The sequence below is a fragment of the Mus caroli genome, chromosome 7 (assembly GCF_900094665.2).
Source record: "Mus caroli chromosome 7, CAROLI_EIJ_v1.1, whole genome shotgun sequence".
Lineage (NCBI taxonomy): Eukaryota > Metazoa > Chordata > Mammalia > Rodentia > Muridae > Mus > Mus caroli.
In genome coordinates, this window is record NC_034576.1 from 33,421,159 (window position 1) to 33,433,918 (window position 12,760).

The 12,760-nt window shown below is 42.8% G+C and overlaps 1 protein-coding gene across 5 annotated transcripts in view; it reads right to left on the bottom strand.

Moving 5' to 3' along the window:
* The window catches only part of Kiaa0355 (KIAA0355 ortholog), a 77,087-nt gene that overhangs the window by 10,752 nt on the left and 53,575 nt on the right, over positions 1-12,760 (bottom strand). For all 5 annotated transcript variants that reach the window (XM_021167466.2, XM_029479262.1, XM_029479263.1 and 2 more), the window contains exons 4-9: positions 10,307-10,447; positions 9,911-10,006; positions 9,626-9,787; positions 8,496-8,654; positions 6,065-6,162; positions 658-783 (exon numbers count right to left, since the gene is read on the bottom strand). In XM_021167466.2, coding sequence (XP_021023125.1) covers positions 658-783; positions 6,065-6,162; positions 8,496-8,654; positions 9,626-9,787; positions 9,911-10,006; positions 10,307-10,447 — 782 coding nt within the window. The remainder of the gene's footprint in view (positions 1-657; positions 784-6,064; positions 6,163-8,495; positions 8,655-9,625; positions 9,788-9,910; positions 10,007-10,306; positions 10,448-12,760) is intronic.

Sequence of the window (12,760 nt, forward strand, 5' to 3'; positions counted from 1 at the left end):
AACTCAGAAATCCGCCTGCCTCTGCCTCCCGAGTGCTGGGATTAAAGGCATGCACCACCACACCCGGCTTTGTGTGATGACTTCTTATTGCTAGGAGCTGAGACAAAATGCTTACAAAAGTTCAAGACAATTTGGACTACATAGTAAGTTTGAGGCCACCCTGAGGTACAAATAAGACAGTCTGTCAGGAGAGGAAAGGAAAAGAGATGAGAGCAGGGGTAAATGTTTAAGGTTTCTGCCAGTGTAAAACGAGCAACTCACAGAGAACATTTGTAACTCAGCTATTTTTACGTGCAAATAAATTTCATGAAGAATACAAGAAAATGTTGTAAACACTTCTCTGCTTTTGCGTCCGGGAATGAGAACTGGGTTAAGAGTTCTCTCCATGACCATACTCCATGATTAAAACAAGGAAGGCCAAGTATTAACAGGTTAAGAAATGTAGATAATGGAGAACTTCTTGCATCTCATCTGCATGTTTGACCCATCTTGAAATAAAGTTACCAAAAAGTTCTCTACCTTGCTGTATTTACCCATGCTCTCAGAGGCAGGAGCTTACATGAATTGGATTGTATGTGGCTACACTGCTTCCTGGCTATGGATCTAAAATGCAAACCATATGTATAGCTCCTCCATGTAAGTGCAGGAGACACCAACCTCCCTGTTCTCCAGCGGTTTAGGTCTAGCACGGCTGTGTAAAGCACATCCACCAGACCTAGGGTCTTCTCGGGATCCAGGCTCCTCTGCAACAGGGACATGGTAGCAGGGTCTTCCTTCAAGCACCTAGACACAAACCAAGTCATGTTAGTCCTGACCAATACTTCTCTGAAAAGGTGTTCAAAAAGCATTATGAAAGACACTACAACTTAAGTACTTCTAGCACCCAAAAAGAGCTCAGGAGTGCTAGGTGTGGTGGTGCATTGTGTCTTTTAGTCCCAGCAGGAAGATCTCTGTGAGTTGAAGGCTATTCTGGTATACATAGGTATTATAGGACAGCCAAAGCAACAAAGAAAAAAAAAAACTAGGGAGTCCAACAACCAAGCAACCTAGTGAGTACACCAAGTCCTGTGCAAAAGGAGAGGAGACAGAGGTACCACGTTTCTCAGTAGGACCAAGCTCTAATAAAGAGAATACTTAGGCAACATATGATGCATACAGGGCAGCATGGCTGTATAAGAACACATCTAAAGTAAGCTAAACTTTCCATTGTAAGAGGAAAACACTTGTGCATACACCAATGTGTGTGCACGTGAGTGAGTAAAAAGGTCCTGAGTTGGAATGCCCAGAAGCCCTGAAAAAAGCACAGCAGGGATATAACTGCAGCTTCTGTTAGGGTGGCTGGGGATGAAGGCACCACGGTCCCTGAAGCTCATTAGATAGTAGGTCACTCTAGCTGAATGGATATCCTGCAGCTTCAGTGAGACCCTACAAGACAGGGTTTCTCTGTGTAGCCATGGTTGTCCTGGAACTAACTCTACACAAGGGTGACTCCAAACTCAAGAGATTTTCCTGCTTGTGCCTCCCAAGTGCTGGGATTAAAGCTGTGCTCCACCATCCCTGGCTTTATACATTTACGTCACTTATTGTGTGTATGTGAGTATAAATGGATGGGCCCAAACAGAGGTTAGGCGGCTACTTTCAGGAGCCAGCTCTTTCCTTCTACCAATGGGTTCCAGGAATTGAGCTGAGGCTGTCAGGCTTAGAGGCCTTTATATAAGATTGTTTGTTTGTTTGAACATTCACTGTGTGTGTGCATGTGTGCGTGGAGATGTACACGAGTGCAAAGGGCCATGTGAGGAGAATGTGTAGAAGCTGGTTTCCTCCTTCCACCATATGGGTCCCAAGAATTACACTCAACTTATCAGGCATGGGGTCAAGGGTCTGTTTAGTCATCTCACAGGGTTTTGTTTGTTCTGTTAGAAGCTCATGTAGTCCAGGCTGGCCTTAAACTTGCTACACAACTGGTCCTCCTGCCCTTAATTCCTGAGTACTGGGATTAACTTTTTAAAACCAACTTTCATACAAAATAATTCTTAAGATTTATTATTTATTCTTATTATTTGAGCTAAGATCGAATTATATAGTCTTGGCTGACCTCAAACTCACAAGGTCTCTTATCTCTTCTTCTTCTGAGTACTAAGATTAAAGGCTGCACCACTACGCCTGGCTTTATTATTCTAATTATGAATGTGTGTGAATCTGTACAGGTGACTATCAGTGTCTAAGGAGACCAGAAGCATTAGATCCCCTGGAATAGAATTACGGATGGCTATGAACTACTCAGTGTGGGAATTAAACTCAGGTTCTCTACAGTAAGTGTTCTTAATAGTTGAGGCATCTTGCCAGCCATGGTTCCTTCTTCTTTCTTTCTTTTTTTATTTTATGTGCATTGGTGTTTTGCCTGCACATATGTCTGTGTGAGGGTATGGTATCCTGGAGTTAAAGACAGCCATGAGCTGCCATGTGGGTGCTGGGAATTGAACCTAGGTCCTCTGGAAGAGCAGTTAGTGCTCTTAACCACTGAGTCACCTTTCCACCCCTACAGCCATGTTCCATTAAAAAAAAAAAGTGTGTTCTCTGTGCTACACACTTATGTGGAGTTGGTCCTTGGCCACTCTCACATGGGTACAGGCGATAAAGTAGACCTTCACCCTCACTCATTAGGTGCTTTACACACTGATCTTGTTTGCTGGCCCATGCTGCGCTATGACATACCATACACCCCTGCCACTGTCCTTTGCTCACTGTATTTGCTTCTGTAATTCCCCACTCATCATCCAAAAGTCATCCTCCTGCTGTTATGTCATATATTGTCATGTGTGGAGAATGTAATAAAACATGTATGTGTTGGTCTGGTGAGATGGCTCAGCAGGTAAGAGCAATGACTGCTCTTCCGAAGGTCCTGAGTTTAAATCCCAGCAACCACAGGGTGGCTCACAACCATCCGTAGTGAGATACAACGCCCTCTTCTGGTGTGTCTAAAGACAGCTACAGTGTACTTACGTATAATAATAAAAAATAAAATCTTTGGGCCAGAGAGAGCGGAGGTCCTGAGTTCAATTCCCAACAACCATGTGATGGCTCACAGCCATCTGTACAGCATAGTGTACACATAAAAAAGCCACCCTTTTCACCAAGATGGCACTGAAAGCAAAGAAGGAAGCTCTTGCCCCTCCCAAAGCCAAAGCCAAAGCGAAGGCCTTGAGAGCTAAGAAGGTGGTGCTAAAAGGCGTCCATAGCCACAAAAAAAGATCAGAACATTACCCACCTTCTAGCGGCCCAAGACCCTGTGGCTCCAGAGGCAACCAAAATATCCTCGAAATAGTGCACCCAGGAGAAACAAGCTTGACCACTATGCTATCATCAAATTCCCACTGACTACCGAGTCAGCCATGAAGAAAATAAAGGATAACAACGTGCTTGTGTTCATTGTGGATGTCAAGGCCAACAAGCACCAGATCAAAGAGGCCGTGAAAAAACTCTATGTCAATGATGTGGCCAAAGTCCATGCCCTGACAAGGCCTGACAGACAGAAGGCGGCATAATTCACTTAGCTCCTGATTATGATGCTCTAGATGTTGCCAACAAGATTGGGGTCATCTAAACTGGGTCCAGATGGCTAATTCTAAATATACACTTTTTTCCCACCATAAATAAATAAATCTTTTAAAAAATATGTGCATGTGTGTGAGAGACAGACACAGGGGGAAGGGTGTCTTGTTTCTGTAACCCATAATGGTGTAAGCTTAAGGATCCTCCGTCAGCCTCCTAAGGGACAGCAAGACAGACATGTACACCCATGGTTGGCTGAATAAACTCTTGATTAGTTTGCTGACAATTATTTTCCTAAAAATGAAGTAACACGCTCCCACTTCAGCATTCCCAATGAGCACATACTTGTACAGGCCCAACATCTCTAACCCCAAAACAGGAAATGTTCAAAATGCAAACTTTCTGATGCTACAGTGACAACACAAGAGGAGAATTCCACAAATGATCTCAAGTGCAAGGTCACAGTGAAAATTCAGAGCACCACAAATACTATGTAATACTATGCAAAACCAGCACTGGCCTAGTGCACAGCAGTCTGAAACACAAGTGATTATGTATGTACACTTCATTCTCACAATACCTCATCATATCCATGTGCAAATACTTTCACAACAAAACCAAAACAGCTGGAATCTGAAACACTTCTGGTCTCTAGCATTTCATGTCAGACACTTGATCTTGGCTTCCAAGAGAAAAAACAAAACAAAAGAAAACCTCAAAGCAAAAACCAATTTTTATCATTACAAAAAGCAGACAGCAGAGGGAGCCTTTGCAAGCAGTAACAGATGCCATTTCAGAAGGTACAGTAAATTACAAAGGAAATGAACCACACAGGCAGTGAGTGTTCTGTCAGTTTTGTTCTCAGCCTGCCGGCCTCATGCCTTTCCCACTACCTTCAGACTGTGTTTTCCCAAGTGTGGCCTCTGGCCACCTGCACCAGGATTACCTGAGGTGCTTATTAAGCATACAGATTGCCAGCATCCCCTGAGTGTCAGAAATCTGCTACTTTCAAAGTTTGAGAAACCAGGCTTTAAAGAATTGGAGCTGCCCATCACCTCTGACCCAAGGTAGAAAACAAATTAGCTTTGTAGAAGCTGTTTATGATCACCCAATTCTATAGAAGTTATGTCTTTTTCTCAAAATGAGAATCCATATAAAGGTCCATGTTTTCCAATGAGCTAGGTATGATCACATACATAGGTAATCCCAGTTCAAGAGGTGGAGGCAAAAGAATCAGGAGTTCAAGATCATTTTTAGACACACCCTGTGTTTATGTAAGACTCTGTCTCAACAACAACAATAAAAACTTTTGAATGAGAATTTTAATTAGGAATTCAAATTGCAGAGTGCTGGCCCAGAATGTCTGGGTTTGGTCCCCAGCATCCTGTAAAACTGAGCTTGGCAATACATACCTATAATCCCAACACTTAGGAGGTGGAAGCAGGAGGATCAGAAGTTCAAGGCTATCCTTAGCTACAAGGTTGCCCTTCACTACAAAGCAAGTTTAAACAAGCCTGGAATACATGAGACACCATCTCAAGATAGACAGACACAGACAGACAGACAGACACTGAGAGTATTAGAGGGTTAAAGAGATGACTCAGCCAGTAAAGGCACTTGCCAGCAAATCTAATGACCTGAGTTCAGTCCCCAGAATCTACAAAGACAGAGGGAGAGAATGGACTCTTCCTGCAAGGTGTCCACTGTCCTCCACATAAATATGTTAAAAAAAAAAAAAATTCAGCTTCAGCTTCATTTACTGTATACACTTTTCTCCAAAAACCTTGTGTGGTTGCTTCTCCATCCAAAAGTCTCTTGGCCTGTTTTTCTGTAATCTAGCTCAAACCAGTACTTGCCAGTATCTCTTACTGCTATCGAAGTGAAACTAATTATTTTAGGGCAAAATGAGTCTTTGGTCTTTCCCTTTCCTTGCTGTGATCACTGTGAGTTGCACCTTTCCTCGTCCCCTTGTGCAGTGTCTTCTTTCCTGATGTATGGGGTCATATCCCTGGCCTGCTTCCCTGTTTATAGGAGCTTTTGTCTTAGAAAACAACTATGAATAACCCTTTATCTTTTGAAGTGTTACAAATATAACTAAAAACAGTTTTGTTTGGCCCCAGATTTACAATGAGAATGAATATATGATATAAGCTCAAGCGTATCAGGGTTGTAACTGGAAAAGATAGACTTGAGAGAAAATTCTAGTCTCTCCTCAGCTTTAGAAAAATAAAGGGTGAGTTAGTGAGAGCAAAAGACACTAACCCCTGTGGCTTCAGTAAGAAGATAACACTGCTCATTATGTGTCTAATACTTATATGCCAGTTGCCTGTGGTCAAAGGAGCTCTTTCTCAGAGGTCTTAGATTCACCATCATAGCCAAGCCAAACAGACTCCAACACCGCCCTGCTACCTGGGAGGTGCACAGGTAGGAAGCACTACTATGTCAGGTTGCAAAGATGTGAAAGATACACAGCCTTCAGAGTTTAGGCTTCTGGTAAAAAGAGTCATGTTACCATGTGGATGGGACTTGAACCACAATTCTGGAACCTTCAAGACTGATCTGGGGTGCATAGGCTTCTTTATTTTCTATCTGTGCTGTGTCAACAACCACCTAGAAAAGAAACAAAGACAACCGCAGTTCAGAGAGACTTCAGTATCAAACATTCAAATACATAAGTGTATTAGTCACTCAGTAACGGCAGAACTGTCTGCAGCACATCTGTCCTGCAGTAAGACCAGTGAGACCCCCGGAGGTAACAGCAAGCAATGATACGCAAACACACAGAAACCAAATTCTACTTGTGGGATCTACTCGATTTTGTAGGCATTTTCTACACTGTAGTTGTTCTAATTACAAATTATTCAAGATGAATGTGGTTGTATATTTCTGTCATCCCAACACCTGTGAGGCCATGGCAGATGGATGAGTTTGCAGTCAGCCTGTGCAATATGTGACCCTGTCTCAAAATGAAGAAATAAATAAGTCTGGAGAGCTGGCGAATATGTTAAGAGTACTTCCTGCTCTTTCAGAGGACTTGAGTCCCAGCACACATATCAGGATGCTCACTGCCACCTGCAACTCTAGTTCCAGGAGATCCAATGCTCTCATTTGGCCTCCAAAGATACACACACACAAAATTTAATTTAAAAATAAAGTCCTAAGATAAAATTTTAAATGGGAAAGGACTGGAGAAAAGAGAAAAAGAAAGTGAAGGATGAGAGAAAGAGAAAGGGAAGAGAGATTATGCATCTTTTATTTTAGGAGTTTGTTGTTGTTTTGGTCTTTTCAAGACAGTGTTTCTCTGTATAGCTCTGGCTGTCCTAGACCTTGCTCAATAGACTAGGCTGGCCTCAAATTCGGAGATCCACCTGCCTCTTCCTCTGCCTCCTGAATGCTGAGATTAAAGGTATGCACCATTACGCAGCTATTTTCGTGTTTTTGTTTTTGTTTTTTTTAAATGTTATATACGTGAAAGAAAAAAAATGTCAGAAACTGAACCAAGCTGGGCCTGGTGATGCAGACCTGTTATCTAAGCTCCTTACAAGGGTGAGGCAGAAAGACTACAAATTCAAGGGCTGGGGATATGGCTCACTAGTAGAAAAACACATCTCCATTTTGGAAGGGGTTAAGCTACACATAGGTACTTTTCATGATTCCAAACACAGCTTCCAGTGTGTTCATTTCCACTGTTATAAATAAACAGGGTTCTTATGGCTGGACCTTTGAGAAACATTTCCTGTCCAAGGAACAGCCTTTGTTGGACCTGACAGGTGTTTCCTCTTTCCTCCTACTATGGCTATGGTCCTAAATGTCTTTGTCAGCTACAACAAAGGCCCTACCATCAATGGTAGGGAAGTAAAAAGTTCCTGGATTCTGGGTATAATTACACTCTCCCCACCCCTTAGCTTAAACTGATTTCTCAAAACTGCCTTCTCCTGATGTACTCTGTGTTCTGGAGCACACATTGCCATAGTGCCAGCTTCAGCTGACACAGTCCTGGTCTCCAGGAAACTGGCCCAGTCTCTCTAATATAGGTTACCAGAGTGACCCTTGTTTCTTGCTTTTCTTTCTGTATGAATCTTCAAGGAAATGGAGCCCAGGTCTGTACACTGTCCCTGAAGTAATCTGCATGAAACAGGGACAAACACAATTCTAATCTGTTTTTTCATGAATAAAGCAGAAATCAGACTACAAAGAGTAACTATAAAAAAGTTATTTACTTTTTTTTAGACAGGGTCTCACTCTCAAAGCATGACTATGAGGCAGAATCTAGTAGATACAAGCTACTTGGGTCAACATGGCAGACAATAAAAGCTAACAGTGATCACAGATGCTGAGCTCTGGACCTGGTCTGACTCCACCTGAAGTTTCTTTAGTTTTTATTTTCCTTCCCTTTTCTCTGACAGATAAAAGGTAAGACTTTTACCTGAAGCAGATACTGCCACTTTCTTGTACAAAAGGTAATGGGTAGAGAGCTAGGATAGGAAATGATTGGGTTGGGGCCCTGCCTCATAAGTGGACTCTTAGAGTAGGTGAAACAGGGGCTGACCTGTAAAGGTGAGAAGAACAAGCCACATTTAGAGAGGTCAGAGAACAGGCAGAGTACAGAGGACTGAGATAGGAGGCCACCAGCCCAGCTCACTTGAGCAACAGGAAACTCCAGTGTTGCTGCAGATCAGTCAGGCCAGTCAAGGCCCACACAGGCAGTACTAATGTGTTTGTTACCTTAAGATGAGGAAAGCGTGCAACATCACCATTTTGCAAGTAGATTCCCAGCAAATACAGGTTACAAAGGTATTAAAACAAACAAACAACAAAACTTTCAGTTCTGAAGAGAGAGCAGGGTCTTCCTATGTATCTCAGGCTAGCCTTCAACTCTTCCTTTTGCCTCAGTCTGTGCAGTGTTTTTTGCATTGTGCTCTCATGCTCTCACGTATACTCACCAGCCCTGCCTGGCCGAACAGCAGCTGCACAGCAGTCTTACAGGCGCCCCGCCACGTGGACGGGCACACCTGATTCAGGACTTCAGTCACAGGAAGATCATCCCTAGGTGTGATTCCATTGTAGCAGCCTGCTTCCTTGATGAGCTGTAACATGGTATGCTACAGATTGACAAGAGAGAGGACAGTTCACATCTCAAGACTCTTAACACTGGCAAGGCTCCAAAACTTATAGGGCTTATTTATGCAACCACCCTCAAGAGAGGCACTCTGAGAGCACCCAGATCATGCCATTGAAAAAAAAAAAAGTTTTTGGAGGCAGGATCTCACTATGTGTCCTTGGCTGGCCTAGAACTCTCTTTGTTCTGAGAGAGGCCAAATTTTAGGTCCAGGCATATTACTTTGGGGTTCAGTTCCTTTGTCAAATTGGAATGGGGGAATACTAATGCCTGAATGAGACAATTAAATAAAACAATGTATGAGAAGCACTTTGTTGTATTTCCCATGATGCTTCACAACTGACTATTATTGCACTAAGATTTCTATTACTTAATTCTCAAAACTCCACCAGCAACTATTAAGTATCAACAGCTCATGGTGTACTCTCAAACTCTTAAAGATCTGAACAAAATTATTAATAAAACTTGCTTAGTAAATGTCTTATGTATCCCAGGGTAAGGTGTGACTCAGTGTTTGCTTTGCATATGAAAAGCAGAGTTAACCCCCTAGCATCATACACAAAAAAAAGAAGAGGCATCACAGGCCTACATTTGGCCATCACTATACTCAGAAAAGTTAGAGCCTCCTTCCATCATTTCCACTTTAGTTTTTTTTTAATTAATTAATTTATTTATTTATTATTATATGTAAGTACACTGTAGCTGTCTTCAGATGCACCAGAAGAGGGCGTCTGATCTCATTACGGATGGTTGTGAGCCACCATGTGGTTGCTGGGATTTGAACTCTGGACCTTCGGAAGAGCAGTCGGATGCCTTTACCCACTGAGCCATCTCACCAGCCCTCCACTTTAGTTTTTAAATGTATATTCTTCAAAAGCCCTTGAGTCTCCTGGAACAATTCTATTCCAAGTTCATGCTCAGGTACTGGAACCCAGGGAATCCACAGAAAGATACCGTCTTAAGCTTCAGATTGTCGGCAGCCGACTCATTAAAGGAGACCCCCTTCAGGAAGTGCGATCCTATCTGCACAGGAACCGTGGGGAGCTCACACTGCATGGGCTGTGGGGGTGTCTGCCTTCGCCCTGTCTGCTGAGCTTCCGCTTCACTGCAGCAGCCCTGGAAGAAGTTTGAATAGGGGAGTGCAGGTGACCCACAGCTCATGTGATGAGCATTTGGTACCCACACGACTGAGTGAACAACTCCCATAAACTCCTAGAGCCACTGGAGAGAAAAGTGTACCTGCAAACTTGCTTCAATGGCCTTTGGGTTTAGGTGGAAGCCAGCTTTCATTGCATATTCACAGTGGCCTAAGCTTTCCAAAGCTATTTTATATGCCTGTAAGAATCAAGATCATGCAACAGATTAGAATACGACAAAGTCCGACAAAAATAGGAACTTAAAATTTCTATAGTTGTGGGGAGTGGATCTGGAAGGAGTTAGGTAAGGAGAGTGGAGTGAATACACTGTATATATACATGAAATTCTTGAAAAATAAATACATTATGTTAAATTTTTCCTACAGTTATTGAGACTTGGGGACATGTTATTACTGTTACCTTTTTGAGTGGTCCAACTTCATGACTCTAATCTTCCCCTTTGGTGACTTTCATCTAACAGTATTGACAACACACTTACCTGCAAAGCACTGTCGATTTTTATGTTTAGCTCTTTTAGCTGGTGCTCAGGAATTGCTGCACTTTGAGAACAAAAGAGTTGTTGGACTTCGATTCCTGCCAGGCGTCCATCACAGCCTCTCTCTCTTAATCTAGATGTTGCCTATGACATAAATAGTAACCAGTAGGTAAAGAAAGGCAATTATAGTTACTAGTAAAATTCAAACAGGACCAGCAGCAACAAATCCCATACCTAAAATGAACTGCGTGAGCTGGATATACACCAGGGTTTTGGACCAGTCACACTACAAAGTCAGAGACTGAAACTTTACAGACTTAACTTTTGGAGATGATCTTACCATGTAACCCAGGCTGGTCTCAAACTTACAACTGGCATGCCTCAGCCTCCTACGCACTAGGATTACAAGCCTATACTGCCACCCCAGCCAAGTAACATTTCTAGGAGTTAAGCCTCTATTCTTCCAGGTCAGGATAGAAATGTTAATATTTACAAAATGCACAGAATTGCAGGAAAGAAAACTAACAGCTTTAATGCTGTCAAGCTCAAGGTTTTCAGTTTCACAAGCCATGTGTGAAACATTTAGTTCACAGGAGTTGTGCCAGCTACTATCCCAACCCTAGAGCATATAGTCTGGTACCTGCCTTCTGGAAGCTGATGCCTTATCAGCCAAAGGTGAACTTAATAACTAAAACTGCAGTAGGGAGCAGAACTGAACGTGGAATCTAGGGACCATCTCCAGTGGCCACTCCTGTACTCACCATACTCTAAAGTAAAGGATTATGAGTTCCAGGACAAATTGGGCTACAAAATAAGAACCCATCTCAGAAAATGACAATTTAGGTTGAAAATTGGAACGTGCTCAGAGTAGATGATGGTATATGAAGACACCGACAAACCCAACATCCATAGTGATCCAAGGTGAAGGAGCAGAACATTAATGAACTCCATAAAGTCTTAAAGATTAAGCAAGAAATGGCCACAAGGCAAGGCAGGAGTCTGACATGGCAGCACTTGGTATGTCATACTGAGGCATCCATATTTGACCTGAACAAAATGAGAAGCAATGATGTCTAACTTTAAAATCAGAGTGGTGAGGCAGAAATAGGAGAATGGAGTCCAGAAAGAAGTATGACCAAACTCCAAAACTAGGGAGTGACAGTCGATGGAGATAGGTGGGGTGGGTGAGCTGGTGGAATGGGGGACAGACATGATGGGAAGACTGAAAGGTCAGTCTTGGGTCTTGAATGTATGGCCTAGTGTCAGATGGCACCACTGACTCCCATAGGTATGGCACAGAGAGAAACATGTACGTGAAAAGCCAAAAATGAGCCACCTGGGGAACCTAAGAGAGGAGCAGCTTAATTCAGGGCTCTGGAGCCCATGGGAAGTGGGCTGGCATATACATCTGAAGCATCCCTCCATATAGGAGTCTAAGTCCCACACTGGGTCAAGATCCCCTCAGGAGAAGGAAACCCAACACTGAACCATAAGAAGCTGCTCTGAGGAGAGTCTAGCAAAGCAGAAGAAGAAAGGACAGCTCGAGACAAAGAAGGCAACTGTTTTCTTAACTTCAATTCTAAATGCTTATATGTATTTATTTAGTGTAGTCTGAGACAGGGCACACACGTACCACATTCTGCATGTAAAGATTGCAAGGCAGCTTTTGGGGAATCTGTTCTTTCCTTAGACACTATTACATGGAAAAAAACCATCAGGTTTCTGTGTCAACCCCTTTACCTACTGCAAAATCCTGCTAATACATAGCACATTTTATATGCCCATAGTACTTCATGATTTTTAATAAAAGGTGAAAGATTTGGCTGAGAAGAAATCAGAAAATATACGGTTTTCAGAATGAATAAAAAAGGTGAGGAAAAGACAACTTCAAAAAGTTAACTGTCCAAAGAGCAGAGAAACTGGTAGACTTTTAGGTTAGAAGCACATAAGTATTGAGAGAGAAAATACTGGGTACAATGGCAGAAGCCAGTTCCTCAAAAATGGAATTAAGATAATGCCAAGGTAAGCCCCGGACCTGTGAAAAGGGTACCTCCTCTGTTGTCATAAAAGGGAAGGGACAGATGGGATGGAGGTGAGCTGGAGAAGTGGTACTGTTCTGGCCATGCAGGAAGAAAGACTGCACCAGGAGACTCCGTTTTCACAGGTAGTGTACAGAATGGACACCCACAGGAAGCAGTGGGCAGAAGGGCACTGGATACATGGAAGTGGGCAGGGGAAAAGATCAGTGAGGTGGCACTCAAGTTTCAGAGTGTAAAGGGAATATTCTGTAGGCTGGAGCTGGAAGCAATAATGACAGAGGGCTGTGAAGCCAGATTACAGACAAAGGCCTGAACTCATGCCAGCAGGGGAAAAGGACAGTAATAAGTCCCACTTCCAACTCAACCTCTAAGTGCCACTGAGGGTCTTTCCGAGGAAATTCTTTTACATGAAAGAGAA